Source organism: Neocloeon triangulifer, unplaced genomic scaffold (genome assembly GCF_031216515.1).
Source record: "Neocloeon triangulifer isolate White Clay Creek 2 clone unplaced genomic scaffold, ASM3121651v1 ptg000013l, whole genome shotgun sequence".
NCBI lineage: Eukaryota > Metazoa > Arthropoda > Insecta > Ephemeroptera > Baetidae > Neocloeon > Neocloeon triangulifer.
Genome location: NW_026775555.1, coordinates 4,494,957 through 4,522,941, shown reverse-complemented (window position 1 = coordinate 4,522,941; position 27,985 = coordinate 4,494,957). Strand labels below are relative to the sequence as shown.

Genomic DNA, 27,985 nt, shown 5'->3' with positions numbered 1-27,985 from the left:
AAATAAGCTTCGTAAACAAATACACGCCCACTTCTTGTGTGTGCATTCGCCGAACCCCTTCAATTCAATCTTAATCTTAATTAGAAGAAGTAAATGAATTGTAAAATTAAATTGTAATTGTGTGATTTTGGTGACAGACTAAACTTCTCCACAATGTCGAGCACCAAATCCAACAACTCTGGTGAAGGCAGCAGCACGTCGTGTGAATCCTCTGGCTTTTTGACTGCCCTGCAAAAGGAGAGAATAGAAATAAACCGGCTAAGGGCTCTGAAGCTAAAGGAATTGAGAGAGAAAACCAAGCCCTACACAAATAAAAAATGGTAAACCAAAATACTGCTAAGTAATTAAATACATTAATCATAAATCATAATAAATAATCTTTTGTCCTTTTGTTAAAAAATATACAGTATGTTACTACATAATTTTTATCAATTATTATGAATGTTGCATTATTTCACAGGTCAAGTTTTGGTGGTGATGATAAGGCAGCATTTTTTGACAAAGACAAAAATGTAATGAGAGTTCAAGGCACCAAAATGATTGACACAAAAGGTGGATTCTTCATTAAAGAAACTGATGGCGAAACAGAGAAAGAGGTTCATTAAATTTGTTCACTGTTTTATTTTATATTTAGATAATAAAACAGATTAAAACTTTTCCCCTTTTTAAAATAATGAATGTTTGACAGATAAAAATAACTGAGGATCCGCAACCCATTGTGAATGACCTTGATAGACCTGAATGTTTGGAATGCAGCGAATCATTTGACGATTCATTCCTGCTGAACAATTTTGATTATTCCGTTTGTGACAAATGCAAGTGAGTTTTTAACCTTGGTACATTTTGCTTAAAAACTACAATTCTTGATCATTTTAGAAACCAAGATGAGCAACACGCACTAATCACAAAAACCGACGCCAAAAACACTTATTTACTCAAAGATTGTGATCTGGATAAAAGGGAGCCTCCGTTGAAGTTTCTCCTTCGCAAGAACCCCCATGATGTCAGATGGGGAGAGATGAAATTGTATCTGCAGCTGCAGGTTGAAGAAAGGGCCCTCGAAGTCTGGGGAAATCTTGAGGAGATTGAATTGGAAAGAGAACGGCGAGATGAAAAGAGGGAGAAGAGCAAAGCCAAGAAGTATAGCAAACACATGAAAGGTAATATTTTTCTAGCTCAATTTAAAAAAAAAATTACATTTTTGTTTCAATTTAAAGGCTTGAGGATGCAGGTGAGGAGCAGTCTTTACGACAAGACGAAAGCAAATCATGAGCACGAATTTGGACCAGAAACAGATCTTGGTGATGATAATTACTCCCACACTTGCACCACTTGTGGTTACGAAGAAACCTTTGAGAAAATGTAATTCTGAGCAAAACTTACACAGTACTCGTAATTTCTGATCTTTATTTTATTTAATTTTTAAAATAACAGATTTAGTGAAGTTCAAAATAAAATTACTCGTTTTTGATTTCATCTTTAATAATCCGTTACAATAAAATTTACAATATAGGCCTATTATAAACAGGCACTTGCTGAAAAATACAAGTACTCATCCAGGGAAGACCTGACTCAATCCATAAAAATAACTAACACTTCATCACTCACTGAGCATCGACATTTGACCACCAAATTCAAGGTGCCGTAATGGAAAATCCAAAATCAGGGGCACAATTTTCAATGAAATCGACAGTCATAAATAATAACACAATCAGCTGAGTAATTTCAGCCAATTTTAGCCTCACTTATTGTTAGTGCGCTTCAGCAAGTCGTTTTTTTCTAAATAATTTCAACATGTCTCATTTTGCAATAGAGGTAAGAGTAGCAAATGGAAAATGTCTTCATTGAAAATTACAAAATTATTTACACCATTTACGTACTTTCAGCATTCACACTTATTACAAATGATACGCACATTTGATCACTCAATTTGGGCGGGAAAAAGTGCCCGTATATGTATCAGTGAACTTCTCGAAGCTGAGGTTTACTTAGAAAGTTTCAATTATCCACTTTGGCCAACAATGCTTTTTTTCAATGGTATTCTCCGAAGCAGAGAAGAAGAGGATTTTAAGTGTCTGTTGCATGATCGGTGGGCAGTGGGATGATCACCAATCTGAGGGTCAAGCAGGTCAGTGTGTTTGAGAGCTGAACAAGGCGGACGTTACCGCCGCCTCCATCGATGTGTTGGAGGTAGATGACCTGAAAAACAAATTTTAAGATTTTGTTTGAAAAAAAAATTTATCATCAAACTGACCTGTTGTGCCTGAGGTGGCTTCTGACCAAATGTCCAGCTGCCAAGGCGGACATCAGGGAAAGTTCACCAGCAAGGACGGTGCCGCACACAATCCTGGCCAAAGTGTCTGCGTTTTCTCCTGGGTTGGTTTTGCTGGCGCCTGATTGAGAAATTAGAAAAGGAACGCTTTGTATTAAGAATGATCAAACCTTTAACACGGAGAATGTCTAGGCAGGAAGCTTGTGCGGGAAGGGTGGTGCCGCCACCAACGGTTCCGATTTCAATGGAGGGCATGGTGCAGGTGACATAAAGGTCCTTCCCATCTTCTCCCCAAGGCTCCATCAGGGTCATACAATTGCTGCTGCCCACATTTTGTGCAGGGTCCTTCAGAACAAATTATAATTTTTGTTATTTAAAAAAAAAAGGTTATTTACTTGTCCAGTGGCAATATAGATAGCTGTGACAATGTTTGCTGCGTGTGCGTTGAAACCGCCTATGCTGCCAGCCATGGCGCTACCCATCATATTTTTGGCAATATTGACATCAATCAAGGCTTGAACCGAGGTCTTGAGCACGGTGGTCACAATTTTAGATGGAATGATGGCTTCACAGACTACGTACTTTCCTCGGCCTTCAATCCTAATATCAAAAAGTTATAGTTTTTTTCTATTTAATTCCAATATATTTATTTTTACCAATTGACTGCTGCTGGTTTTTTGTCTGTGCAGAAATTTCCTGAAAGACTCAAAATCTCCATCTCAGGGAATGCTTTTTGAATGAGTTTCAGTGCGTATTCAGTGCCCTAAACAGCGAAATCAATTTTTATATCACATGTAAAATTTTTATATTTTCCAGCATACCTTTGAAAGCATGTTCATGCCCATTGCGTCACCTGTGGTGGCAACAAACCGGATGAACAAATGTCGTCCTGCTATCCTAACATGCAGCCTTTTGAGCCTGGCAAAGCGACTGGTCGAGTCAAAACTCTCCTTCAGCTGCTCGTAATTGTCCAACTGTTCTATCCAGTGCATAGCGTCACTGTAATTTGTGTAAATTAGCATATAATTTATTAAATTTAAAAAGTCTTTACCTTGCTCTGGTCATTGAGGGGAAACGGACAACGGGTCCTCTGGTCATGCCGTCAGCTACGACTCGGCTGGAGACGCCACATGTCATTACTGCTTTGCAACCACGGTGTGTGCTGGCCACAAGGCAGCCCTCAGTCGTGGCCATAGGCACGTAGTAGCTGTCGCTGTCCAACCTCAGGGGACCGACAACACCAACAGGAACTGGCATGTAGCCAATCACATTTTCACAACAGGATCCCATAACCTACAAGCGAGGATTCATTTGCATTAGAAACTTGCTGAACTTTCAAAAGGTCTGGGAGAGTTGAATTACTTTAGAATAATCGTAATTTCTGAAAGGCAGATTCTCCAGCGCCTCGATGAAACTTCCAGCCTTTCCGATGATTTGCCGCCTGATGCAGACGCCTCTCTCAAAATCACTGACAGCCTTTTCGATCTGGTAAGGAGGAATGTGTCCGTGGCTGACAAGGTGGATCACCTCTTCGTCAGACAGTGCTGCAGCGCCCTCCTGTTCATTATTTATTTAGTATTAAATGGTAAAAAAATAAGCAAAAATTTCCCACCACTGAACGGAAGATTGTGAGGCACTCGTCCAGGTTCCTCTTCAGAGCTGGCGTTTGGGGAGGGGTGATTGTGGAGGCGTCGGTGGCTTCGTCAAGGGCCTCCTCACTTGGGGTCGAGCCAAGACAGAAGGAGGCTGAGGAGCAATGGTCTGTTTGGACACCTCTATCCTCCATGGGGGCTTTGTCGGCAGCCTCGGCTTGGCACAATGGCTCATAGCCAGGAGGGCCGAAGCGCCTTCGCAGCAGTAAGTTAAGTCGGGCAGTATCTGAAGTCATTAAAAATTAGTTTGAAACTCAAAATATAGAAAAATCATTGATAACACTCACTTGCTTCCTCTCCTGTGGGGGTTTCAGGCAAAAGGAGCTGTTCGGCAAGTTCGTCCCGCTCTTCGAAGAATACATATTTCACAGCAAGAGCGAGCAGCAGAATTAAAATCACAACCTGGTCGGCACTAACAGTCAACCACCTGCAAATTTCATGATCAGCAAGCAGGCCAATGAGACACAGAATAGTAAACACAAATTTTATAAAAAAAAAATTGAAACTAGTTAATGATACATAATAAGCGGTGAAAATTGGAAATAATAAAAGCTACACTTACTTCATAATCAAGGCAGGAATTTCAGCTTCTTCAGTATTATTGGAAGGCATATTGTGTTCTGTCCCGAGAGATCCGGCCGGTGAAGCAACTTTTAGAATATCCTCCTCCTCGGTACGGAATGGCCAGCGGCTGGAGCAGCAATAATTGAAAATTGTATGACTCTGGCCGTTATTATAGCAAAAAAAGAAGAGTGCTCGGTGCGAACGCGAGAGATGAATCATGTGCGCTGGCTGGACGGACGGCGCGCAATGCGGTTTGTGAGGGGGTGCAGTTACAAAGAAAGGAAACTCACACAAACAAAAAATTACGATGCAAAGAACACACATAAATTCTAACAAGGAGTATGGAAATGAGAGCGGTTTGCCTCTTTCTTTAGCTGCCAGTTTGCACCATTTACGTAACACAATATTTGACTTTGAATGCGCGCACTCGCTTTTCTCAACCTACTTCGTAAGGGGCCTCATGTTTATGAAAAGCCTCACTTCCTGCCATCGCAACCGAAAATCAAAGCAAAGCAAAAAAGGTGCTACTTTTCTAACAAACATGCCTCTGACGCGATTCTGGCTACTTTGCTCACCTTCTCGCGTGAACCAGCATTAGACCGGCCGACATGATGACTTTGACTCTCTGGACGACGGGATTCGGCTTTTGTTCCTCCTCCTGCAGACCGAGAATGATTGACTTGTCGTTCCACAAGGGACGGTTCTCTTCGCTGTTTCTCGTCAGCTGCAAGTAAAAAAATCAGAGTTAATTGCGTTTGGCCTCGCAGCAACTTTTAATCAAAATGTTGCGGCCGAAACAAGCGCAGAGTAATTTTTCATCAGCAACCAGGGTCACTGTGATCTCATCTTATTGAACTTTTTTCAATAAGACCGCAACAGAAAATTTTCAGTTAATTTACCTCCAAGATTAATGACAAGCAAGCCGGGTAGAACGTCATGAACACAATGTAATTGACAAGTACTGATAGGACAGCAAAGCCGCAGAGAACCTCCAAACGGCGCACTCCTGAAAAAGCGACCGCACGTATTGCGATTAATCGACTTGCATCTTGGCAAAAAGCGTGCGAACTAACCAGATAGAGTGCCAACGCCAATGACCAGAGTCTCCACCACTGTGTCAAGGGTGATTGTGGGGCCGACGATCGCCATGCCGCGAGCAATGTTGTTGCGCACTTCGGCCTGGCTGTTGGAGCTCAAAGCCAGCCGAGCCAGCAGAGTTGTTTTCGACAGGTCGATCAACAAAAGGAAGAAGAACAAAGCATCCCTGAAAAAAAAATAACAAGAATCAGAATTTTAACCAATTTTTAAATAATTATTAAAAAAATTAAATTACTTCAGCTAAAATAATTTGTTTGCTAATTTAATTAAAAAAATATTTTGTTATTTTAAGTTGAAAGAAATATTGATCTAAATTTTTGTGGCCGCAACAAATATGTTGACATTTTCATAATTATTTAACGAGAGGCTTTAGCAGAAAAAAAACAGCCCGTCCAAGTTTGAAGGATATTTTTCTCCGCATTAGCATTGGTTTTTAGATGTCAGTTTCAAGGAGACATTGTTTGGGACAACTTAAATTTTTAAATTTAACTCTGTTTCTTGTGGGAATTTCTTAAAATAATTTTACTCAAAATTGGCCCGATCAAAATTGATAAAAATTTCAGCAAATCACGTTCACATCACCCTTATTTGGATGGAAAAATAGAGTCAATAGGTCAGTTGACATAAAAAAATTCACACTAAGATGTTTTATTTACAGTGTAGATGTCACCCTCGTTAAATTATTTTACAGGATGCGAATGTACTGCTAATTATTTTTCCCAAGAGCTAATGCAGAATGCTGGTTAAAAAAAAACACAGAGGACAAAACTGGTTAAAATATCTACGTCGCAAGTCCAGTAGGCTCAATAAATTTAAAAAAGCACTGCAATTAAATTTTACGAGCAGAACCAATTTCTCAATCTATACGATATTGAAATTTATTTTAAGTGGACATTCGTCTAGAATAAACACGAAAATTTTAATAAACGACAATTGCAACAGCCGCGCGGTGCCAATAAAAAAAGAAAGAATCCCAAGGCGCGCGCGTTCGAGACTTTCTCTGGCACCGCCACGGCGATTTACTTTCTCCGGCCATAAGGAGCCGCTGAGCCGTCTCTCGCAGCATAAACAAACGGACAGCGTGCGTCTGATGCAAGGTCGATCATTATCACGGCCAATGTTTTGTGCTCTCTCGCATCAAAAACCGAGTGCGTGAACTCACTTGAGGTCGGAAACGTCGCTGCGCAGGAAATTGATCACGCTCGAGCTGAAGACGAAGCTGGAAAAGACCGTGAAGAGGCCGGCGATGCCTGAAATCAGAGGGGAAAAAATCAGAATTATTCAAGCACATAAACATAGAAAATTTCCTTCTTTTTCTGAAATATTAGACTCGCGCAAGGTATTTTGCAAGCGACTTAATGAATGGCTAACAAAAGAAAGTGTGAAAATCCGTCTTCGCAAACAGGGGAGTGTCGCCGCCGCGTGGAAAAGAAATTTATTCTGCAACTTGTGAAAGAGGATTATATTGCGCGTTACATCTTCTTGGATAATTTCTATTTAGTCATGACGTAAAATGTGGATAGTAAAAATCCACGCGAACATTACAACTTTAAAAGAAACAAAATCACACGCATTATGAGTTAAATCGCTTCGGGTAAATTGAAAAAGTGCAAATATTCGCACAATCGACAAATTGAATCTTCTAAAGTGGATTAATATCCGACTGTGCTGGAAAAAATGATTTGCTCGCCAAAACTCAATTTCCCGTTTCACAGAGTTGCATTTTTTTTCTCGCAAACGCCGGTGGCTTATTTTGCTACTCATCAAGCCAAATTGGCCCGCACAAAAGTCCATTTGCGGCGCAATTGTGGCGGACGGACGAGCGCTCCATGCAAATTTATCGGCCAGTTGAATATAAAAAGAGCATCTCCCTCGGGCGAAACACTCACCCAGGATGTATTTGGAGCCCATTTTGCTGAGAGTGCGAAACTGGTGGTAGCTGTAGAGTAAGGCCACGCATCTGATGAGGGTCATGACAATCACGTCGGCCGCATTGTACTCGGGCTGCAACAACACAGAAACTGGGATTAGCATCAAAAGTTTCACTTGGCCACCCGCGACACAACTCGACGAGAGTCTTGTTCTCGCCTCGCATTAATTAGTCTGCGGGGATCGTGCAAATTAACCGCCGCATGGTGGTTTTAGAGGTCTGGACTCGGAACCGTGGCGTGAATGTTCAGAGATATCCCATGAAAGTGAAACTTCAAAGTGAGAGGGTTGAATTTAACAACAGAACAGAGGATGAATATTTTGAAGTGAAAATTAAGCAGGTCAGCAGAATCAATAGGATTGTTTAAAAATTTGAAATAAGTTAATTATTTGTTATTTATTATTTTAAAATGTAGTTTTCTTCTTCTTCAATTTTTCAGATTTTTTTTTTTTTATATTTTCCTTGATCATGATTTTATTTTTTACAAAGAGGAAAACTCCGATCTCTTCACTTCCAAGTTTATTATTAATTTTACAAACAAAATCAACTCCTACAAATTTAAATTGTAAGCATAAGTTGCAGTTTTAAAATGGGGGGTCAGAATAAAAAATTCAATTATTTCTTTTTACATAATTTTTTAGCATAAATTTAATTAGGAAGGAAGTACATATAAAACTCAATTTGATGAGTTGGAGTAACTTCAGTAATGACTCCTTAAAATGAAAAAGATTTCATTTTAGCTGAAGATAAGGCTAAAATAATTAAGCCCGAGTCTCATTAAAAGCAGCACAATTCGCAGTCGTGCTCTTACGAATGGAAACTTTTAAACTCGAGCCACAGGCCAAAACTTTTGTTAGTCAGTATTTGCGGCGGTGACTCAAGACTCAAGAGAGTATAGATTTTTCGTAGCTGATAAGTTTGCGTAATTCAAATGAGATCGCGTTTTGTTAATAACACTAGAAATTTAACTTTTGTTAGTTTTATGTAGTGAAATTATGTTAATTTGTAAGAAACAAGTGTTTTTTTTTTTGTAATTTTTACTGTAGATTTCTGTCGTGTTTGCGTTGTTAAAGTGCATTCCAGTTTACGTTTTAATAATTTTTCAAAAGAAATTTTAACGTGGATTTAGAAAAACGAATTAAAATATCCAAATTTAAGCGTTTAATTGGAAAAACCAGTTCTTTACATAACATATTAGGATTAACGTTTCCAAAAAAATCAAAAAATTTAATTTTTCCATTTAAAAATAAAAAAACAAACGGCAAAACACCTAAATCTGTTTTGAAAAGAATTGAAAATTAATTATAAGTAGAAATTTGGACATTTTAATTCGTTTCCTTGCTGTTTTTGAATCCACGTTAAAATTTATTTTTGAAAAATAGTAAATTATGTAAATTATGACTCGAAAAAATATATCTACATCATCTGCATTTGATAAATTTTAGTGATTCAAAGCTTGCGGAGGGTGACGCCCAGCACATCTGCTTTAATTATGCAGAGAACTTTCTTTCTCTCTCTCAACGGTTGAAACACAAACAAACCAAGTGCATTATTTATCACAGGGAGTGACGCCACCACTATAGTCGGCGAAAATCCGCAGAAATTCTAGCGAACAAAAAGTCGCTCTCTAGGGAGGACCGTCGCAGATGCAGCAAAGGGATCACAATTTTTTTTTCGAGTGCAGATTATTTCAGCGAGGAAAATAAATACGCCGCGCAGACCGGCTCGTTGACACTTTCCCCGCAAAAGTGGGCCAGCCAGCCGCCAACTGTTTAGGTGTTATTTCATCATGTTTTTACAAATATTGGCCGAGAATGAATGGATTTGGGCACGTGAGAGCCAATACAAGAGATCGTGCGCGCAGATTCTCGTTACGCAACTCGGCATAAAGAGCGCACGATAATTGTTATTGTCGGCGATTTGCGGTTTGAAAGTAAAAGCAGAGGCCGGCGAATAAAATAATAAACTGCGGATTTCTTATTTTACAGATTCTTTGCTGCGGCACCGAGGACATGTTGCATCACCGGGCGGCGATTTCTTTAGGGTGCTTGACAATAGTGCTCGGTCATTTTATGCTAATTGAGTGCTGGGCCGTGAACACGAGGAACTATTTTGAAAAGTGACGCGCCTTGTTGAAAGCAGTGGCCGAAACGACTTCCTGAACTCTTTGATGGTTTAAGTGAGAGGAGAAGTGCTAAAAATAGTTTTTATTTTGAAAACTGGTTTTCTGATCAATGCAAAATTAGGAAGTAATCCTAGGCAACACATTAGTTAACCTTGTAATTTTTAATATACAGTTTAAAAACTTATTTTTTCCATAAAAGAGCTGCTCTACTGATATTAAAATCCGTTTACAACCTAGGAATAAGCTAATCAGCTTACGATGGTGTTAAATCGCTTTTTCTTCTGCTTCAAAATTCCACATATAATTTAACATTTTTTATTTTTGCTCTGAAAAACCGAACAATAAATAATATTCTGACCAAACTTATTAAACAAAAATTTATTTGGTTAAAAAACTTGAATCGTCAAATTTTGCGTTGAAAACTGTTTTGTGTACAATTGTCACTTGAAATAATTTTCCACAAAAAAAATTGTTATTTTGAAACGAAAATATTTTAAAGAAATTGATTTTGTACTAATTCTTGTAAAAATTATTTCACAGCTCATGAATTATGGCTGCAGCCCGCAGCCGAAACATGTAGAGCAGGATATTGTTTTATCTTAAACAACGAAGAACTCACAAAACCCACCAAGAAAAGAGCCGACTTTAAATTCAAATCACCATGAATCAACCCTTGATCATGTTTTAATAAAAAAATTATTATTTTTAATTTTATATATTAAATTTAAAAATGAAGATTTTGGTAATAAATAATGCATAAAAATAAATTAAAAATTTGTAGTATTGCGCGGCAACAATTCTATTATAAAACAACAGATTCTTTTTTAGAAATTAAGACTAAAATCAAGTCACAGAACAAATAAATTTGTTTTTTTATTACAAAATTGGATTTGGGATGATTATTTACTTTTAAATTAATTAACCATGCAGACTATTGATATTTCTTTCGCCACTAACTCTTTCAAATTGCGCACAATCAAAGTGTTTATTTTCAACATTAGCCTGAGCAATTTATGTTAATGATTCGCGCAAGACAAATTTCGCCAATAGAAAAAGAATTGCTGCGTGTCATCATCATCACACAACTTTCCATGTCGCTCTCGTCGAAGAAAGTGAATTAGCAATCTAATATCTAAACAATTGCGATCGCCGTGAGCGCACTTTAACGAGCGGAATCGTCCGTAATTATCAAGCATAATTCAATTACGCGCGGCAGCATCGCAGCGAGAAAAACGTGCATTTTTCCACACTCGGCCGAGCGGCGATTTACTTTCTCCGCACGCGCGATTTCCACTTTGGCAATGACCAAGCCGAAATACACACATGCATGCATTTTCGTCCGAAATGCAATCAATGTGGGTCACTATCACTGGGTGAAGGTGCGGAATATCAATCGGCGCGGCGAGCGCGGATTTTGCTGCGACGCCGCCGGCAATGCTTATCACTTTTCACTCTTTTGTATGTAGAAGAAGAAGAAGAAGAGGCCAACAGCCGCCGCAGCCAACCAGAGCTCCACACTTTAAAGTGGGACATTCTAAAAATCTCGGTAAAACTGCTCGGTTCTTTCTAATTAAAAACATTCAACATCTCTCATATCCGGATATGTATCACATTCCGCTCCGTAACTTTCCACCGCGCGCACAGGTTCTATTCCTCCACAGAGGATGCAACAAATGTGTTGATTAAAACGCCGTTTATTTTTTGTTTTTAAAACGTTCAATCTATTTTTGAGCAGGAGAAAGTGCAGCAGAAAATCTGCCAAATTCCAACAATGTGCGGTTATAATTTGCTAAATGGCTTTCGTTGCGGCCTCGATTTTCTCCACTTTTAAGGTTTTCAAGCTTCACGGAGTATTTCATCCATTTTTCCACACTGCACGAAGATGACCCGACGTTGTTGTTATTTCTCTGGTAATTCGCCAGCCTTCTGCAATCACGGAACGCTCTGTGTGCGTTGCGGGCACTAAGCTCATTACCCGCGCGAAATCGGCTCCTTTTCGCCGCACCGGAGCCATACAAGTAGCTCTCATGACCTCTGACTCGGCGCCGCCTCAAGAATTCTCGATTTGCTCTTAATAGGCCCTTTGCTGCCGGCCGCAATTGCCGCGAAATAAGTCGGTCTGTCATTGACACCCAACGTTGAAGGAACCGAAGTTTAGGAAAATCGATCTGAATGTGGATTAATCCGCTGTCAGAGTCAGATTTGTCGTGAGATGCAGAGAAGGGTTCGCGTAAAAATAAGTTTGGAAATTGCTTTGGAAACGCAGTAAATCGTAAATCATTGCTTTTTCATCATCAGGGTTTCTTCCAAAATATTTAAAAATTATTTGTTAACATAAAAAAAATGCAAAATTTGGCCGTTCGGCGTTCTGCAATGAATGAGATAATAGAGTTTGCAATTTTAGGTTTATCTATGCACATTTTACAAAAGTATCATAATTCTGCAAAACAGGGCTATCAAAAATTACTAAAGCCTTGAAAAAGGCAATGAAATTATTTGACCCAAAAGAAAAACATTAAATAATATTTGAACCTCCAATTTTCTGCCATAGATATTGTTGGTATTCAATTTAAATAAATAATAAAAGTTTTAAATATAATTACATAAATTCGAAATTACTTAATTTAAAAAAATTATTAAAAAATACCAATTTATTTAGTGAAATTAAAATTAACAAGTTTACACTTTAAAAAATAAAAAAAAATCATATTTTTTAAGTTTAAATAAAATTCTTTTTTAATTAAAAAAATATTAACATTTAATCAAAATTATTGAAAATTACAATAATAAATTCTAGATATCTCTGAACGATTCATCCCTTGTAATTTCTTAACATTTCAAATACGAGGCTTTAAACTTTGCTTACCTCGAGTCCGGATGGGCAGTTCCTCCGCCAGGCGTTGCAGGTGGGCGCTGGGTTGGCGGTGGCGTCCTGCAGGGCAGCCCTGGTCTCCACGCTGAGCACGCACACGGTCAGGGTCAGGGTGGCGACGATCACCTCCCAAGGGTGCGACGCGCAGAAGCTGCCGTGCACCTTGAACACCCTGGACACCATGCCGCACCAGCCGGAGGACGACGATGACCCTGAGTTACCTCCACCTGAAACAAAAAACCAGATTCTCTTATCCACATCCTTTACAAAACACTTAATTGGGATTCCCCATTTTGTACACCATCAGGTTTATAGCAGGTCGTAAATGAAAAAGCAGCATTTTGTTCAGAGAGCCAAGACGTTGTGATAGGCTAATTTTACAGATGGCGTTTGTAATACCGGAGGCGTCTGGATTTCGTCAAGTTCAAGGCTTTTGACACCAGTGTATGTTATTGATAATATTTTGGCAAATCAGCTGCTTGTCTGCAAAATTTGTTTATGTGCTAAATATAACGTAATTATTTGAAGATTTACGATTTAACTGTAGATAGAGTTTAATGAATAAAAAAATTAATTTAGTTTTAAAATTTATTTATTTAATTTCTATTCTCCATTTGAAATAATGTAAAATATATCAATTTGACCCATATTTAGCCAAATAAAATCAAATTTAGTTATTGCAGGAGTTAATTAAACTTGAATTTTTATCTTTTTAAAAGAAAAAAATTGTTTTTCTTCATTCAAAACTTAGAATTAATGTTTGTTAATATCAAATTGTTTACAACCGAATGCATTACGCAGCAAAAATCTAATAGTAACGCAACATGTGCTAAAAGATGCACCGATGGAGTTCAAATGGCAAGGTCGCTTCTCTCATTTGTCATATTTCCGATGAATATGCTTTGAGAAAACGCATCTCGCACAGACATAAACACAAGGAAAAGCTGCAAGTAATGTTTATTATTACTTTTCTCTTTGGCCGCATCTGTTTATAATTTCACCGCCGCGCTCATACTGAGTGGCAATAAATTAGCACCTCGTGATTCTATTGGACAATTTTTATTTTCTTTTGACAAAGAAAGTCCCGCGGTGCGCAATCGAGAACAATGAATGAATAAATAAATATTCGTCATTGTCGACGTGCAATGAAGTCATGCACCTTTCAAAAACGTTCCCTCCTCGCAGGTCTGTGCAGGTTTTTCCCCGGCCGACGATGACCATACTGAAGCAGGGTAATGAGCTAATGAGCGCGCAACGTGCTTGGAAAGAAACGCGACACTCGCGGGGCGTGACGCAATTTCGCGCGACGAGGAAACGTTCGCTGCGAAAACCAAAGTGCTCCGTTTTGAGTTTCAATTCGATTCGCGCGGCGGATGCTTTAATAATGAAAGAGAATAAAACGAGACTTGATGCAGCAGCGTCGACCGAAATAAATCTAAGTGACGCAAGACGGGTGCAAGAACGGAATAAAAATATAATAGGAATATAAAGATAAAGAGAGCAGAGAACGCGGATAAAAGCAGCGTCTGATTTACGAGTCGGTTTGCATGTGTCTGTGCGTTGAGGGCGAGAACAACACTCGGACTGAGAAGGACAAAATGCTCCGTTGGACTTGTTTAAATAAATAAGGAAACTGAAGAGTAAAAATATTCTGCCTTTAACAGTAAAGATAAAATAAATTTCAGGTCAGTGAGCAATGCTTTAAAAAATACAAAATTTTCCTTTTTGATAAATATTAACACAAACATTTCTTTGAATTATAACAATTTTTTTTAACAATTACGGCGTTTTGAATTTTGATTGAATGATGAACCTCTTGAACTTTCGAGCAGTGCTAAAAATACCACGAAATTCACGTTGGGGTCAGTGAGATCATTAAATTCTTGTTGCATAACTAAAGCTTTAATAATAGTTCACGCAGCACCGAAGGTCAAAAGTCACGCGACCAGGGACACATCACTCAGGTGCCAATATTCGCGTACGTCTTTTGGCAAACTCTTTGGAAAAGTGCCAGCGGCAGCAGCTGTCTCTGCAAAGTACAAGTGGTGCCGTCGTCGACTCGATTGCGCCGCCGAGACAATGGAGGACAAAAGAAAGACACGACGAGGGAGAAAGAGAAGAAATTTTCCAATCGTCAGAATAGTGCTGTCAAGAGAACACAATCCGGCCGATATTGAAAACGCAGATGTCTGATAAGTTTGCAAGGAAAACGCCAAATGAAAGTTGCATCATTATAGGTTTTGATAAGAAATTTTTGAATGACAAGGAAGATGAAAAGTTTCCGCGGTTTCGATTAAAATTCCAGACCTACGCCAATGATGCAGAGTCTCTTGAGTCACTTTAGACGACCAATAGAGCAGAAGTTAATTAAGCAGACGATTGTCAGGGTCAGCGGCTCACTGGACGAGGAAAAATTGAAGCGGCCGAGACGGGCAGACAATCAATTCGAAACCGCTGTTGCATTTCAATTTGGAGATGACATTACGATTATTTACTTCGTCGTGGCCTTGCGAGAGTGAGCGTGAATTTCGAGACGGTGCTTGAATCGTAATTTTTAGGAAGACTGAAGACGAAAAAATAACAATACTTATTATTTATAAAAGAGTCGAAGCGAGGACTGAGTAATTTTCGAGGTTTAAAAACAGGAAGGTGACAATTATTTATTTGATCTTATCCTTCATAATGACATACAAAAATTTTATTTGAAAATAAGATAAGTTTAATTAAAGCATGAAAGAATTTATTTTTGTAAGTTAGGAATGTGAGAATCCCTCCATCCCTCATCCGCCGCGTCTCTCAACTTTCCAAGAAACTAATAAAATTATTACGCCACAGCTGTTGCCTGTCGATGCTGTTAAAACTCCCCTTCCGACCATAAATAAATTCAAAGGTACACGGAAAGCACTATTTAAATAGCTCTTTTCTTTCTACCTGCGAGTCTGTGTGCAAAGTCAAGGTCGAAACTGGGTCAGAATGGGTTCCATCTCGATACCCAAACTTTTAGCTTTTTAACAACCATGGAAAAAAACTTTAGAGAAAAGAAAATCAAACGTTCCGGGCAAGGAGAAGGATTTTCCATAAATGGAATTTCTCCGATTTCACATGTAAGAAGTAAAAGTGTAAACTTGTGATGATGATGACGATGTTATCTGCAGTAGCGGAACTGGAGCTAATATGCGTGCAGTACTATTATGAATCGCAGGCCGAGAGGAAAATTCGAAATCGATCGCCGGCGAACACGGCTATGTACATTTTATCATGCAAAGCGCGATTATTCTACTTTGGGGTACACTTTGTCACTTTGTGCAGATGAAGAGACGTGATTTATAGTGCGGGCCGCTCTCAAGGCGGACCGCTTTTGGCAAAGTAAAATTCGCGATAGTACGTGACAGCTTTTGCATTGGCAAACTTTTCAACGTGGTGTAGGAAATAGGCAAGTTTCAAATATTATAGAAGAAAATTTTACCAAAAAAGGAAAACTTTTAAAGATAAAAATCCAATTATTCAAATTTTCCCTTCGAAAATCTTATTATTTTTAAAAACAGTATTTATCATATAATCAAATAACCAAATGCTTTTCCTAGAGACTCATCCACAGACTTCAATGGCTCTATTAGTTTTAACTGTTCAAAGTGTAATCTTGTTTGGATATAATCATAATATATGATAATTTTTCCTTGTGGAGCTAAAAGTTATATAAATCAGTACACTTAAATTAGAAGATGTTTTTTGTTTAAATGCTCCTTATTTGTTTAAGCCAAGTTTTATTTGCTTTAAAAGGATATAAAAATGGCAAGATTGTCCATTTGTAGCAGTTTGACTTAGCAAAAATTAATTTAATAAAATTAAAGTGATATTTTTGCACACCTTTGCAAATTTGAATTCAAAATATTTCATTTAACTATTTTTTTATAAAAATTTGTACTTATTTGCAAAAACAAAATATTTTTTATTAAATTTTTAAGTTTACCTTGCGCAGTTTTGAGCCCCGTGGCCGCCGCAGCAGCAGCTGGCTGATCCGCCAGCATCGTGCAGAATTGGCGAAGGGAAAAAGTGTCACGGGGTGGTTCGTTCGCAAAATGCACCAGCACTGTCAGCTCGGCGGTGTCCGCATGGAGCAGAACTTATACTTGGCTCGTCGCGCACAGATCTCTCGCACGAAACTGACTGAGGCGGTGAAAGAAAGAAACCCAGCGCGCGGCGACGCTCGGCAAAAGAAGGGATAAGCTGCCGCGGCGGCGCGCTCCGGCCCGGCACACTTCTCGCGCTCTTTTCGACGATTTCATCAGTCGGACACGACGAGTCGGACGCTCCGAAAAGAAAGAAAGGACTCGGGAAGGAAGCGCGAAAGGAAAAAAACCCGGTCAGCGCGGCCCACGATACGGGCAAATGGGACGCACGCGTGCACTTGCATGTGCAACTGAATATTTATTTTTTACATTACATACCTTTGTTGATAATTTGCATCAAGTTGTTTTTCAACCTTGTTTATACTAATGAGATTTCTAATAAATTTATTGTAGTTAAAAAGTTCAATAGTTTTAATATTTAAATCTTTTTTACTAACAAGTGGTTCCTCGATGTTTTACAAAGTTAAAATGAATTTAAACAGCAATTAATACAACAGAGGTTGATAAAAATATCTTTCTATTGAATCACATTGTTGCGATTAACCTCATCTTTTCAATAACAAAATTTCAGATTGAATCTGAAATATTTATTATTTATTTATTAGATTTATTAGTTAATTTAAACGATTAAAACTTTGATTAATAACTTTTACAAAATAAATTTTAATTATTGTTTTTTTTAAATGTAGACTTTTAGTTATAATAAATTAATTATTATATTTTTATTCGATTTAAGATTTTAAATCATTACCATTATTTTGATTTTCAGTTGACAGGTTTTTTCAGAACTTAAAAATTTTTTAAAGCACAAATAATGTTGATCAAAAATAAACTTTAATCAGAAAATTTAAATAATAAACAAAAAAATTCCAATGTTGTGTGACTTCTTAGAAAACACGTTGAGACAAACATCACATTAAATTAGGAAAAGTGAACAGAAAAAAAAATCAAAATTATGTCTGTCTTTCTCACAAGCATAAGCATCATATCATAAAATATCTTAAAGGTAGACCAGCAAACTGTGAATTTGGATTTAAAAAACAATTTTTCATTCCGTTTAAATGTTTCCATACCAAATAATATTTTTGTCTGGGGCCCGATGTTTCACAACTGTATGAAAATTTGATTTACTGAAGTGCTCTGTACGCAAACACGAAGTCAAAATTAATATGTAAACACGGCCAAATGAGATATTCCGCCGTGTCAGCGAGATAAGTCAGCCGAACTGCATGCGTAATCGTGCTGATTCGTGAATAAATTATTATTAAACTCTGAAATCGATATATTTTTCGGCTCTCAGCAATAAAACTTCATTCGCTCGAAAATCCATTGAGAAGCCTTGCTGGCGCGGAAACGAGTTCATTGGGACAGACCGTAAATTATCCGAAATCGAGAGTTGCCGCCGTGCACATAATTCATGCGAAATCTCTCTTCTGCGAGCGCCGCGCACCGGCGACCCGTTTCTCAACGCTGGGCAGCGCGCAGCTGGTTGCATAAGAAACGAGTGTTTTCGAAGTAATCCATTCAAGCTTGCATTTGGAATCACGTTCCCAGCACGTGGCCTCGCATTGTCTCCTTTCAAAAAATTCACCGCGATTTATAGGAAAATTCGCTAGATTTGAATAGGCTTATGCGATGTCAAACGAGCTACCTAATCCGGGTTTAAATTTTATACAGATTGTCACTGGGAGTATTTTATATACGCATAGCGTCGGGCCAAACCCACAAAGACGTAAATCAGACACGGAATCGTTTTGAGCGGGGTCGCGAAAGATAAAGACTAAAGAGAAAACTAACCTGTCGCGCTAGACTTGCGAATTAAATAAATAAAAAAAAAACACGCTTATCTTTGGTTCACGATCATATTTCTTTTTGAAAAAACTGATTTACTGTATTTTGCTAAAGGAACAAATAATTACCGTTCTTAAAAGTAAAAAAAAAGCGAATTTTAAGTAAAAAAGGGCTTTAAAGGTAGCAGAAATATTAAATTTTACATATTGAAGTGGCAATTTTATTTCTGTAGAAAAAAATTTAAAGCACTTTCATTCATTTTATTTCATGGAATGCCATCTTTGTTTATTTTTGTAATAATTTCTAGAGATATTTTAAGTTCAATTTGGTATATTAATATAATTATAAATTTGTTCAATAAAAATAATTAAATTTTTTTTAAATTGTTACTAGGAATTACAATTTACATGATAAAGGATGATGTTTTCATCCCAGTCTGGGCTTCAAATTTAATTAACCGCAAAATCTCGCATGTTTCATTTCTGGTTTCCACCCACAACAGAGAGCGTTAAAAAAGCCGGCGATACAAAAACTTCAAAGCGGATTCAATCTGCAGTGCGTCGGTGTTTGTTTTGCGCGAGAAAGCCACTTCAAACAGCCGAATTTTCCTGCTGCGGAATCGTTTCCATTTGGCGCATTGCGTTCCTGTTTGCGTTTTACATCACATAATATTGAACTCGTGACGCGTTTGGTCTGATATGCATTTTCGCACATCCATCACTCTGCCTGCTTTTGTACACGAAAATTAGCACAATTGAAAAAAAAAGTGCCGATGGCGTCACCGAATATATCTGATGGTGTTATGTCTACACACCGCTGTGCACTTACGGCAGTTTCCGCGTATTTCGAACACAGAACACACAATTATCGAGACCGAGCTTCGTCCGGTCCGACGACGCGCGGAGAAAGCTCTTCATTGTTTGAGAAACTTTTCTCCTCCCTGCCTGCTAATTGATTCGATTGCAATTAAATTTTCCGCACACGTGTTTTCAAAACACCGAGAGTCGTTCGGATAAGCGCGGCGCCCGCGGGGTCACGAGTAACGCGGTTATGCAATGGTATACACTTTTTACTCATTCGGCCCACTGCCCAAGAAAGTCAGCAAGGCCGACGCTCATTTATTCGAAAGAGAACGTGCAATTTCACGCCGAATACGTTCTTAGCCTGCTCACTTGCCGAGAGATGTATAAAAATAAGTGTATGGGGCAAAAAAAATCACCAGCCCGAGGCGCCATTAGGCTCCAAATTGACTGAAAGCATGCACGAGGTGTTTCTGCCGCACCAAAAATAGGCGTAATTTGCCCAGGAGATTTATTACCCCGAATAAATAGCAGATGAGTCTGCATTACATCAAGGTCTGCGCATAAAAGTGAAATAGATTCTCATGAAAAATTAGTGAGATGATAATATTATTGATTGTTACTTTCAATTAATTTATTTATGTTTAGAAATTTTACTCATTTTAAAGTAAAAAAATTTGAAAACATCAAAATTTTCTATTTTTATTATTTGTCCAATAGTTACAATGCATTATTATAATTCCATTTTTGAAACTAGTTTATTTGAAAAATAGGAAATGCTGGAAAAAACGGCACCACCACAATTTTGCTAAAACTTTGTTGAATAAATTCTCCATTGTCTCTGATTGTCTCAATAAACTACACAAATTGAGCAAATGTTTATAACTTAATTGTTCTGGTAATTCTAGATCATCAATCTTATTTATTGTTTCGATTATTTCTTTATAAACCATTTGAATGACACATCAAGTTGATCAGTAAAAAGCGCATAATTATTTAATTTTATTGCCACTTTCAAGAAGTTGATAATTGTTGTTGTGTTATTTTTGTGTCGAGTTGTGGGTTTTTTGTATAGCTTTTTGAAATGTTAACCAGTTTCTGTTTTAATTTTTTAAACATGGATTCAGAAACTAAGCGAGAAAACAATTCTCGGAAAAAAAAAAAAATGTCCAATTTTAAATGTCCGAGTCTTTTTCAACAATTTTAACATGATTCCAACAAGCCTATGATTTATCCAACCAAAGTATTTATAATTAAAAGAAATAAAAACATTTTAAATTAAGCTTATTATTACATGGTGCAAATGAATAATTAAAATCTGAGCAATTTTTTCCTTATTAGCTTCTCAGTTGAGAGGTACATAAGTGTAGGTCGAGGTACACGTTGGAATGACCTTTCAGTAAGCGAAATTTATGATCATAGTCATGTTCACGGTGTTGCCGTTTGTCTTGATTTTTTAGTTTTTAATAGAAAAATTAATTTTTTTGAAACAAAAATCCAAATCTGTTTTGAAAAGAATTAAAATGTCAAATTAAAAGTTGAAATTTGGACATTTTAATTCGTTTTCCGAGCAGTGGTTTTCACGCTCAATTTCTGGATCCACGTTAGAATTTCTTTTGAATGATTTCTTTTTCTTACAATTTCCAATTTTATGTGATACAAATGACAAATAAACGTCAACTTTTTTATAATAATTTGCAAGTTCAAATAACAAAAATTTGCATCCCAAATTGGTTCAATCGTTTCGAGGCAAAAAGTTTCATTAAATGAGCGGAAGGGAGGAAACAGCACCCCTAAATTTTCTCCTAGAAGATCCTCTCTGCCGCTTCTATATCGCATCGTGGTGTTTGTGCAGTCACGAAAATCAGGCAATTTGCATGCGCGCAGAGGCAAGCAGAGGGTTAGAAATGAAAGTTCCGAGCTAATGACGTCCGTGGTGTAACTGCGCGAGAGCATTACGGAGGATAATCATTCCCATTATGCCGCGCGGATGGCACCAGGTGTGTGTGTATCTTTTTTTCTCCCGCGCCGCGCGTTCCATGAGCCATGATCTTGCTCAATAATCGCGCCTGACACTCGCACGCAGCACACTTTGTCTCCTGCATCTTATTCCAATATAAGAACAACAACCAACTTATTCTTTCTTTCTGCAAAACGCTGCAATCTTTGCTCTCAAAAACACACACGCGGCGCATTATATTTTCACTTTCTCCGTCGTTGTGACGTTTAATTTCATATCAGCAGGTGTCAGACATGGCGAAAAAGAACGAACGAGACGCAGTTTTCGCACGGCTGCTCGAAATTGCTCGCCGTGTAATATTTTCGGCGTTATTTTCGAGCTCCCTTTACGCGATTTTACTGCGCGCCTTAATTAAACGCGGAATTTTTCTTGTGCAGAATAAAGAGCGTGAAAAATAAATGAAGATAAAGAAAAGCAGAGATGCTAATGAAGGTTGCTTACTTTGTCAGCAGAGCAATAAAAAGCCGTGAATTTTTTTAACCTGTCCTCTTTTCCTCATTCGCGTGGACGATAAATAATTTTTTTTATAGAGAGGCTCTTAAATTAAGAAGCAAATGCTAATTCCAGTAATTAGGAATGGATGACAATTTTTTTTGTTAATAGAAGGAAAATTTTTAATTTTGGTAAAGTGAAATAAATTATCTTTGAAATTTCATTTGCAATTATTTCATTTGATCTTTTTGATGAACCAGGTAAAATAATTTGGAATATTTTTCTTCAATATCAATAAAAAATTGTTACGTATTTTGTGTTAAGTGAATAATAAAATAGACGGACAATGAAATTTAAATTGTAAGGTCAAAAAAGAACAGTCTATGGACTTCTTTCTTTCATCGCGAGAATCAAAACAGGCTGTGGCGCGGCCAATTGTGCAATTATCGCCATTATAATAAAGGGCGCTAATAAATTCAGCAATGACACTGATCCTCAAAAGGCGCGGGCACAAAACATCGCGCCTACGTGCCCAAGATCAAACATCTGCCGACCGAGTCACGTGTCCGGCCCGGCCGCTCTTTGGAACAAAATATGGAAATTTCGGCCGCCGGATGTGGCCGAGCAAACGAGCCGATCGATCGCGTCGCACTTCTTGCTTGGTCCAGCAGCGGGCGGCGTTTTCCGAGAGAAAGCGTGAAAGTGAAAGTCGCGGCCACGTGGTGCTGTCATTACCATAGAGAGCAGACTGCATGAGAGGAACACTTTGGGTGGCGTGCCCTCAAAAAAGTCTAATTTCTATTTTATGGGCCGATCCTATGCCTAGGCCACGCTGTGGGTCAGCCGTTGGGACACACACCGTTGATCAATCAGATGGCACCGGTTGCGCGCGTTCATTGGTTTTGCAAAACCGACCTTTTTTGTAACTCGCCGACGATTGCAGCCGTTTTTATAAATTGAGAAATGGAAATTTCATAAATGCGATTCAACGATTTAGTTGTTTATAGAAGCGTGAGCTTATAAAATTCGTAAAAGAAAAATTAATCACGCTGAATTAAAAATTTGAATGATTCCCAGGAAATAAAATTAATGTTTTATGTTTGTGGCTCCAAATTGTTTCTAGTGTTCGTTTGTGTTTTTGTTCTAGTCAGTGTCTTTGTCGTTGTAAATTGAAAAATTGTAAAGCAGTTTCAGTGTTTAATTTTTACGAGGTTTTATTGAAATTTTGCGGGGGAAAAACTTGGCTTTACGAAATGGAATAAAAACAAAAATTTTGTCTTTTAATAAAGAATTAAATTTTTTTAATGACGCAAAAAGATTGATTTTTTATTTAAAATTGCTTCATAAAAAATAAAAATCTTCACTAAAACCAAGATAATTAAGGCTTTAATCAAGTTTTTAATTTTTCGAGACCATTAAAAAAAAATAGATTTTGTAGTAGAAATTCACGATCGAGGGTTGATTCATGGTGATTAGAATTTTAAGTCGGCTTTTCCTTGATGGGTTCCTGTGGGTTGTTAATTGAAAATTGTTACTTAAAATAAAATTTATATTTGTACTAATTCCTGTTAAAATGATTTCAGCTCATGAATTATGGCTGCAGCCGAAAAATGTAGAGCAGAATATTGTTTTTTCTTAAAAAATAAACAACTCGCAAAACCCATCGAGAAAAAACCGACTTTAAATTCAAATCACCATAAAAAAGATTTTGGGTCAATAAAAAAATCGGGGGAAATTATTTTCCTCATTAAAATTCAAAATTTTGGTATGTATTCCTATCTTTAAAGCCAAGTTTATCTTTCACAGTTTCATTAAAACCACGTTAAATCCTCTTAAAAAGGTTTATTCGTGATTTTGAATTTTCAACCTTTTTTTAATAATTACCAAAAACCATTTTTTTTAATTAAAGGTAAATTTTTTCTGCGACAATTAAATACGCTGTAATTATCGACAGGTGTTTAACCTTCTTGTATATCATTAACCTGTTGTAAAAGGCAAATATTTATCGCTCATTTTCCCATTCATGAAAGGCTCTCGCGGCTTTCGTTCCACGAAACGGTTCATTAACGAATTTACAAAACTATATTGCCGAATACTGCAGACTGCCTTGAACACATGCGTGTGTTTGTGTGATGTTGACAGGGCGTGTATAAGTCTGCTTGATTTTTACATGTCGAAACACAAAAAAGGGATGGGTCTCCGGTGTGAGAACATTTTCGAACCACAAGGTTCGCCTATTTTATTACTTTTCTACGTCTTTGCTAGTTTATTTGAATTTTTTTGTTTATTAAGGGCGGCGCCACGGAGATGATGAATCGCCTTTTTATCTTAGCGGAGGCTGCGTGACCGCGAAATAATTGGTTTATTATTCGCACAGTCGGTGCGATTCATCATCAAGGCCGGCGCAAAACTTTGCAGAGAGAAAGAGCAGAGCATCTCGGGCGTGCGGTGGAATTTAAAGAGTCTTTATAAATATTACACCGCAATTTTTCTCCGCAGTAATGAGGCAATTTGCGTCTGGATGCATTTGCTTATGGAATTATGTATCATAATAACGACCGTCCATGATGTGTTTTATGTCTCATGCAGCCTTTGTTTGATATAATTTTTCTTGCTCCAGAGCAGGGTGGAAAAAATTATAATATGATAGAGATAAAATGATGTCTGAATAAGGCTTGAGACGGTTCTTGAGACTCGGCGGCGATCAATAAAAAGACGAATTTAATGATATGCAGTTGAATGGAATTTTATGAATTTAATTTTAGCCATAAATAGATTTTATTTCTTTGTTACTTCTTGCCGCGTTAGTTTTCTTAAAATAAAAATAATTTATAAAATACGAAATATACGCTGAATTAGTAATATTTTTTGTACAAATTTAATCCAATTTTAATAGATTTATGACAAAATCCCTTAAACTATATCATTTGAAGTTAGGATGAATAAATTTTCCAACGGGAGGTTAGTAATATCAATTTATTTGTGCTCAAAATTAAATTACGATTGCTCTTTGGGTCTAAAATGCAATTAAACAAAGTAAATTAAAACTTTAAATGAATATAATAATACCATTGTATTCACAATTTAAAAAAAAATCCATTTTATTTTTTGCTTTTATGTTAAATTTTCATTTCAACTTTTTTAAGATTTGGCTGGTTTTATTATTATTATTATTTAAAAAAGAGAAATAATATTTAGTAGCAAAACGTTCCCAATTGATATTTACTTTTGAATTTGAACAGTATTTGAGTATGGCAAATTATCACGATAAAAAGAGATATAATAATTTAATACCACTAATAATTTCCATTTACAAAGCAACAGTAACTGTTTTATGCAAATGACGTGTTTTTGTTCTGTAATTCTTCCTCATTTGCATTCTCATATGTTATTACAACGCAAACAGGCACATTAACACTTGAGCTAATTAAAATATAAATTATCACGCCTATTCAATCTCAAATGATGATAAAGCTACTCTATTTTCCTCCGAAGTCGACAAAAGACTTTCGATTCCAAGAAACAAAGAGACGAGAGCTTGTCTGACGAGGAAGGAATTGCATATTAATTTGTTTGTCGTCGCTGCTCACGGGCTGATTAGCGAGAAGTGCGAATAATCAGCACGACGTGCGAGCGGCTTTCGGATTGATTGTTCTCCACGGCCATTAAAATATGGGCCGAGGACAATATAGAATGAAAATTAATTCATTGAGCTCCGCACCAATTGATTTGAGCCTTCTCGATCTCCTTATTCATTTCAGCAGGGGATGGAAATCGACGAGGAAAATACATTCTGGTTCACTTGAAGCTGCAAATAGAGCCGCGATTCGCTTTTCGGGTCACCAGAGAGCAATATCGGTTGCTCCAGGCAGGATGTAATGCTCCGTGAAAATGCGCTTCTTCGAGCTCTGATTTCAGCAGAAGGTGTGCGAAAATGTTTCGCAGACGGGGTGGAGCAAAGTCAGGCAAGTGCCTGCGATTTATTAGCGGTTCGCAGCAAATGAAAACTGCCATGCTATTTATCAGTGGACATTTTTTTTTACTTTTTAGATTTGAGAAATTGCGGCACTCAATCATGAAAGTGAAGAAAACGGGGTGTGTTCTCATTGAAAAATTCGAAAAATTTATTTTTTATTCAAAATGGCTCTAAGAGTTTAATGGTGATCTGCAACTCTATTTCACGAGCAAGAAAAAATAATATAAAAAAGGATTACAAAAATTCCATTATTTTTTTGTTTACAAAAGATTGAATTTTGAAACTATTGCAATGGGTTATTTAAAATAAAATAAAAAATTTTAAGGACAAAGCCCGTTTTCTTCACTTCCTTCCTTCATTTAAATTTATCTTTTTCTTAAAAATTATTGATTGAAAATAGTTTTACGATAAAAAGAGCATCTGTGCGAAATACACATTTAGTCCTAGTCATTTAAGCTTGATAAAACTTTTTTTGCATAAACTTTTTCCAACAAGATACTATATTTATATGTTTTCAACTTACTGAATTGATGGGGGAGATAAAGATGGTGAAAATTGTTTTAATAAAAACAAATTTCTGTACAACGAGGGCAAAGCTCGAGTTCTTTACTTCCATGATCATCTCCTTGAATGTTGATCTCTTCAAACAAATTTAATGTTTGTTTCATGTTGTTAAAAAAATGCAGTATATTTCTTATTAAAATCTACCAATGGTGTATTTTTTTCAGAGATATTTTTGTTTCTTTTTTTTGTTAATTTTAAGTAAGATATTTAGGTCGCCAACCAGAAAGTTTACTTTATTTTAAAAACAAATGAAATTTACTGTAATCCGCCTTATGAAAATTCAAGCAATCTTGTTCAAGCTTGATTTTATATATTTAAATTTAAAAGTTTTGCATAAGAAAGTGTATTTTAAATTAATTAATTTTGTTTCAAAGGAATTTGATTTAATTCATTATGAATTATAACTTATCCTATTACTTGTGCCTTTTTATTCTTTAAATCACACGATTACCTTTAAAACATTTTATTTTTCATGATTTGAACAAACAAACAAAAATAATTTAATTATTTTATATAAATCCAAATAAATTCTTCCAAATTGCCTTCATTTATAAATTTGTTTCAACAGCCAGATTCAACTGCCTCACACAAAATTCCGCAAAAAATTAGCGCCAATTAAAATTTTCAGAACAGATTGTAGGATCAACCAATATTAATTCAAGAAAATTTCATCTATTCCATAAATTTTCAAGTTAAGAAGATGACTTCAATGATAATTTTATTCTTCCCATTCCACTGGCAGTAAAACTTAAAAAAAAAACCAGCATTTGAGGCGTGATCATCATTTACTGGGAAGACCCGTTCCTCGGCTGGAAGCTCCTCCAGCCAGCCTGACGACGAGACTCATTCAGCCTCTAGGTGATGGTCAAGGCCTCTCTCTCTCCTCACTTTTGATGGTCACACCCCAAAAAGTGGGTCAATCAACTTTTAAAGGGGTCCACAGCCGCTTTTCTATTAAGGCCAAGGTGAATTGTTTTTTAAAGTGCTCGATCATGACCACGAAAGTGAGTGAATAAAAAAAATTGTCGCCATCAAGTCGGAATTTATGGAGGCAAATCCATTCAAAAGAAGGCATTTATTTTAATGGCATCAATTCGATTACGTACTTATTATTGAAAGGTGTTTATGCAATACCGCGAAGGTTGTAAAAAGCAAAAAGCTGTGGCGAATTGAACTGAACCGAAAATTGAAATTTCTCATTGATTTCTTTAATTGATTGAGGTTTCATTAGCCGGCGATTATATAACTGCTTGAAGCTGATTTTGCGGCAAAATATTAAGCAAACTATTCTGGATTTTGTAAGAAATTAACTTTAAAAATGGTGAAATTTAAGTAATTAAGAAAGCTTGCTCACAATTTTCAGATAAAAATTTTAGCTTCCAATATCAGTCGAATCTTCACAAATTTTAAAATAAATTTAACGCGTCAATTAAAAATGCATTCGAAATTTATTGCTGTAGAAAATTCCGCCGGGATTGCAGAGGATTTAGCGGAAATTGGGTCACCGTAATGGTTTCCCACGTTGTACTTCCCGATCAACCCCTAATGCAATCCAACGTAGAAGTTGAAAGGGTGAGTTTTGCAGGTACTTACCGAAGGACGTTTGTGCTCTTGCTGGTCCTGAAGGTCCTGCCAATCGGGTAATTCAATGCATCTTCAGGCTGGTGATTTTGGAAAGTTCAAATTCGGAAAATTAAGCCTCCCCTGCAAGAATTTTCGGACGATCATATGATTCACCTTGTTTATCGGATTTTTCTAA

General features: G+C 37.0%; 2 protein-coding genes across 4 annotated transcripts; one reads left to right on the top strand and one right to left on the bottom strand.

Moving 5' to 3' along the window:
* The first annotated feature begins 15 nt into the window (after nt 1-15).
* LOC132199209 (DNA repair protein complementing XP-A cells homolog) lies at nt 16-9,825 on the top strand. 2 transcript variants are annotated; one of them, XM_059623768.1, is made up of 6 exons: nt 16-320; nt 461-596; nt 689-819; nt 877-1,160; nt 1,218-1,381; nt 9,816-9,825. In XM_059623768.1, the coding sequence occupies exons 1-5, from the start codon at nt 154-156 to the stop codon at nt 1,364-1,366; spliced, it is 867 nt and encodes a 288-aa protein (XP_059479751.1). In that variant the 5' UTR covers nt 16-153; the 3' UTR covers nt 1,367-1,381; nt 9,816-9,825. The 2 variants fall into 2 exon arrangements, with proteins under 2 accessions (XP_059479751.1, XP_059479750.1); XM_059623767.1 differs by lacking the exon at nt 9,816-9,825 and having other exon boundaries at nt 1,218-1,382.
* Nucleotides 1,477-27,985, bottom strand: LOC132199208 (3-hydroxy-3-methylglutaryl-coenzyme A reductase). Of its 2 annotated transcripts, none has more exons than XM_059623766.1 (18): nt 27,820-27,985; nt 12,508-12,740; nt 7,476-7,590; nt 6,749-6,836; nt 5,562-5,752; nt 5,388-5,494; nt 5,064-5,212; nt 4,487-4,615; nt 4,212-4,351; nt 3,885-4,150; nt 3,635-3,829; nt 3,324-3,565; nt 3,094-3,271; nt 2,929-3,035; nt 2,668-2,872; nt 2,443-2,617; nt 2,255-2,393; nt 1,477-2,199 (listed from the first exon to the last, which is right to left on the bottom strand). In XM_059623766.1, the coding sequence occupies exons 2-18, from the start codon at nt 12,694-12,696 to the stop codon at nt 2,130-2,132; spliced, it is 2,685 nt and encodes an 894-aa protein (XP_059479749.1). In that variant the 5' UTR covers nt 12,697-12,740; nt 27,820-27,985; the 3' UTR covers nt 1,477-2,129. The 2 variants fall into 2 exon arrangements, with proteins under 2 accessions (XP_059479749.1, XP_059479748.1); XM_059623765.1 differs by lacking the exon at nt 27,820-27,985 and adding an exon at nt 16,484-16,691.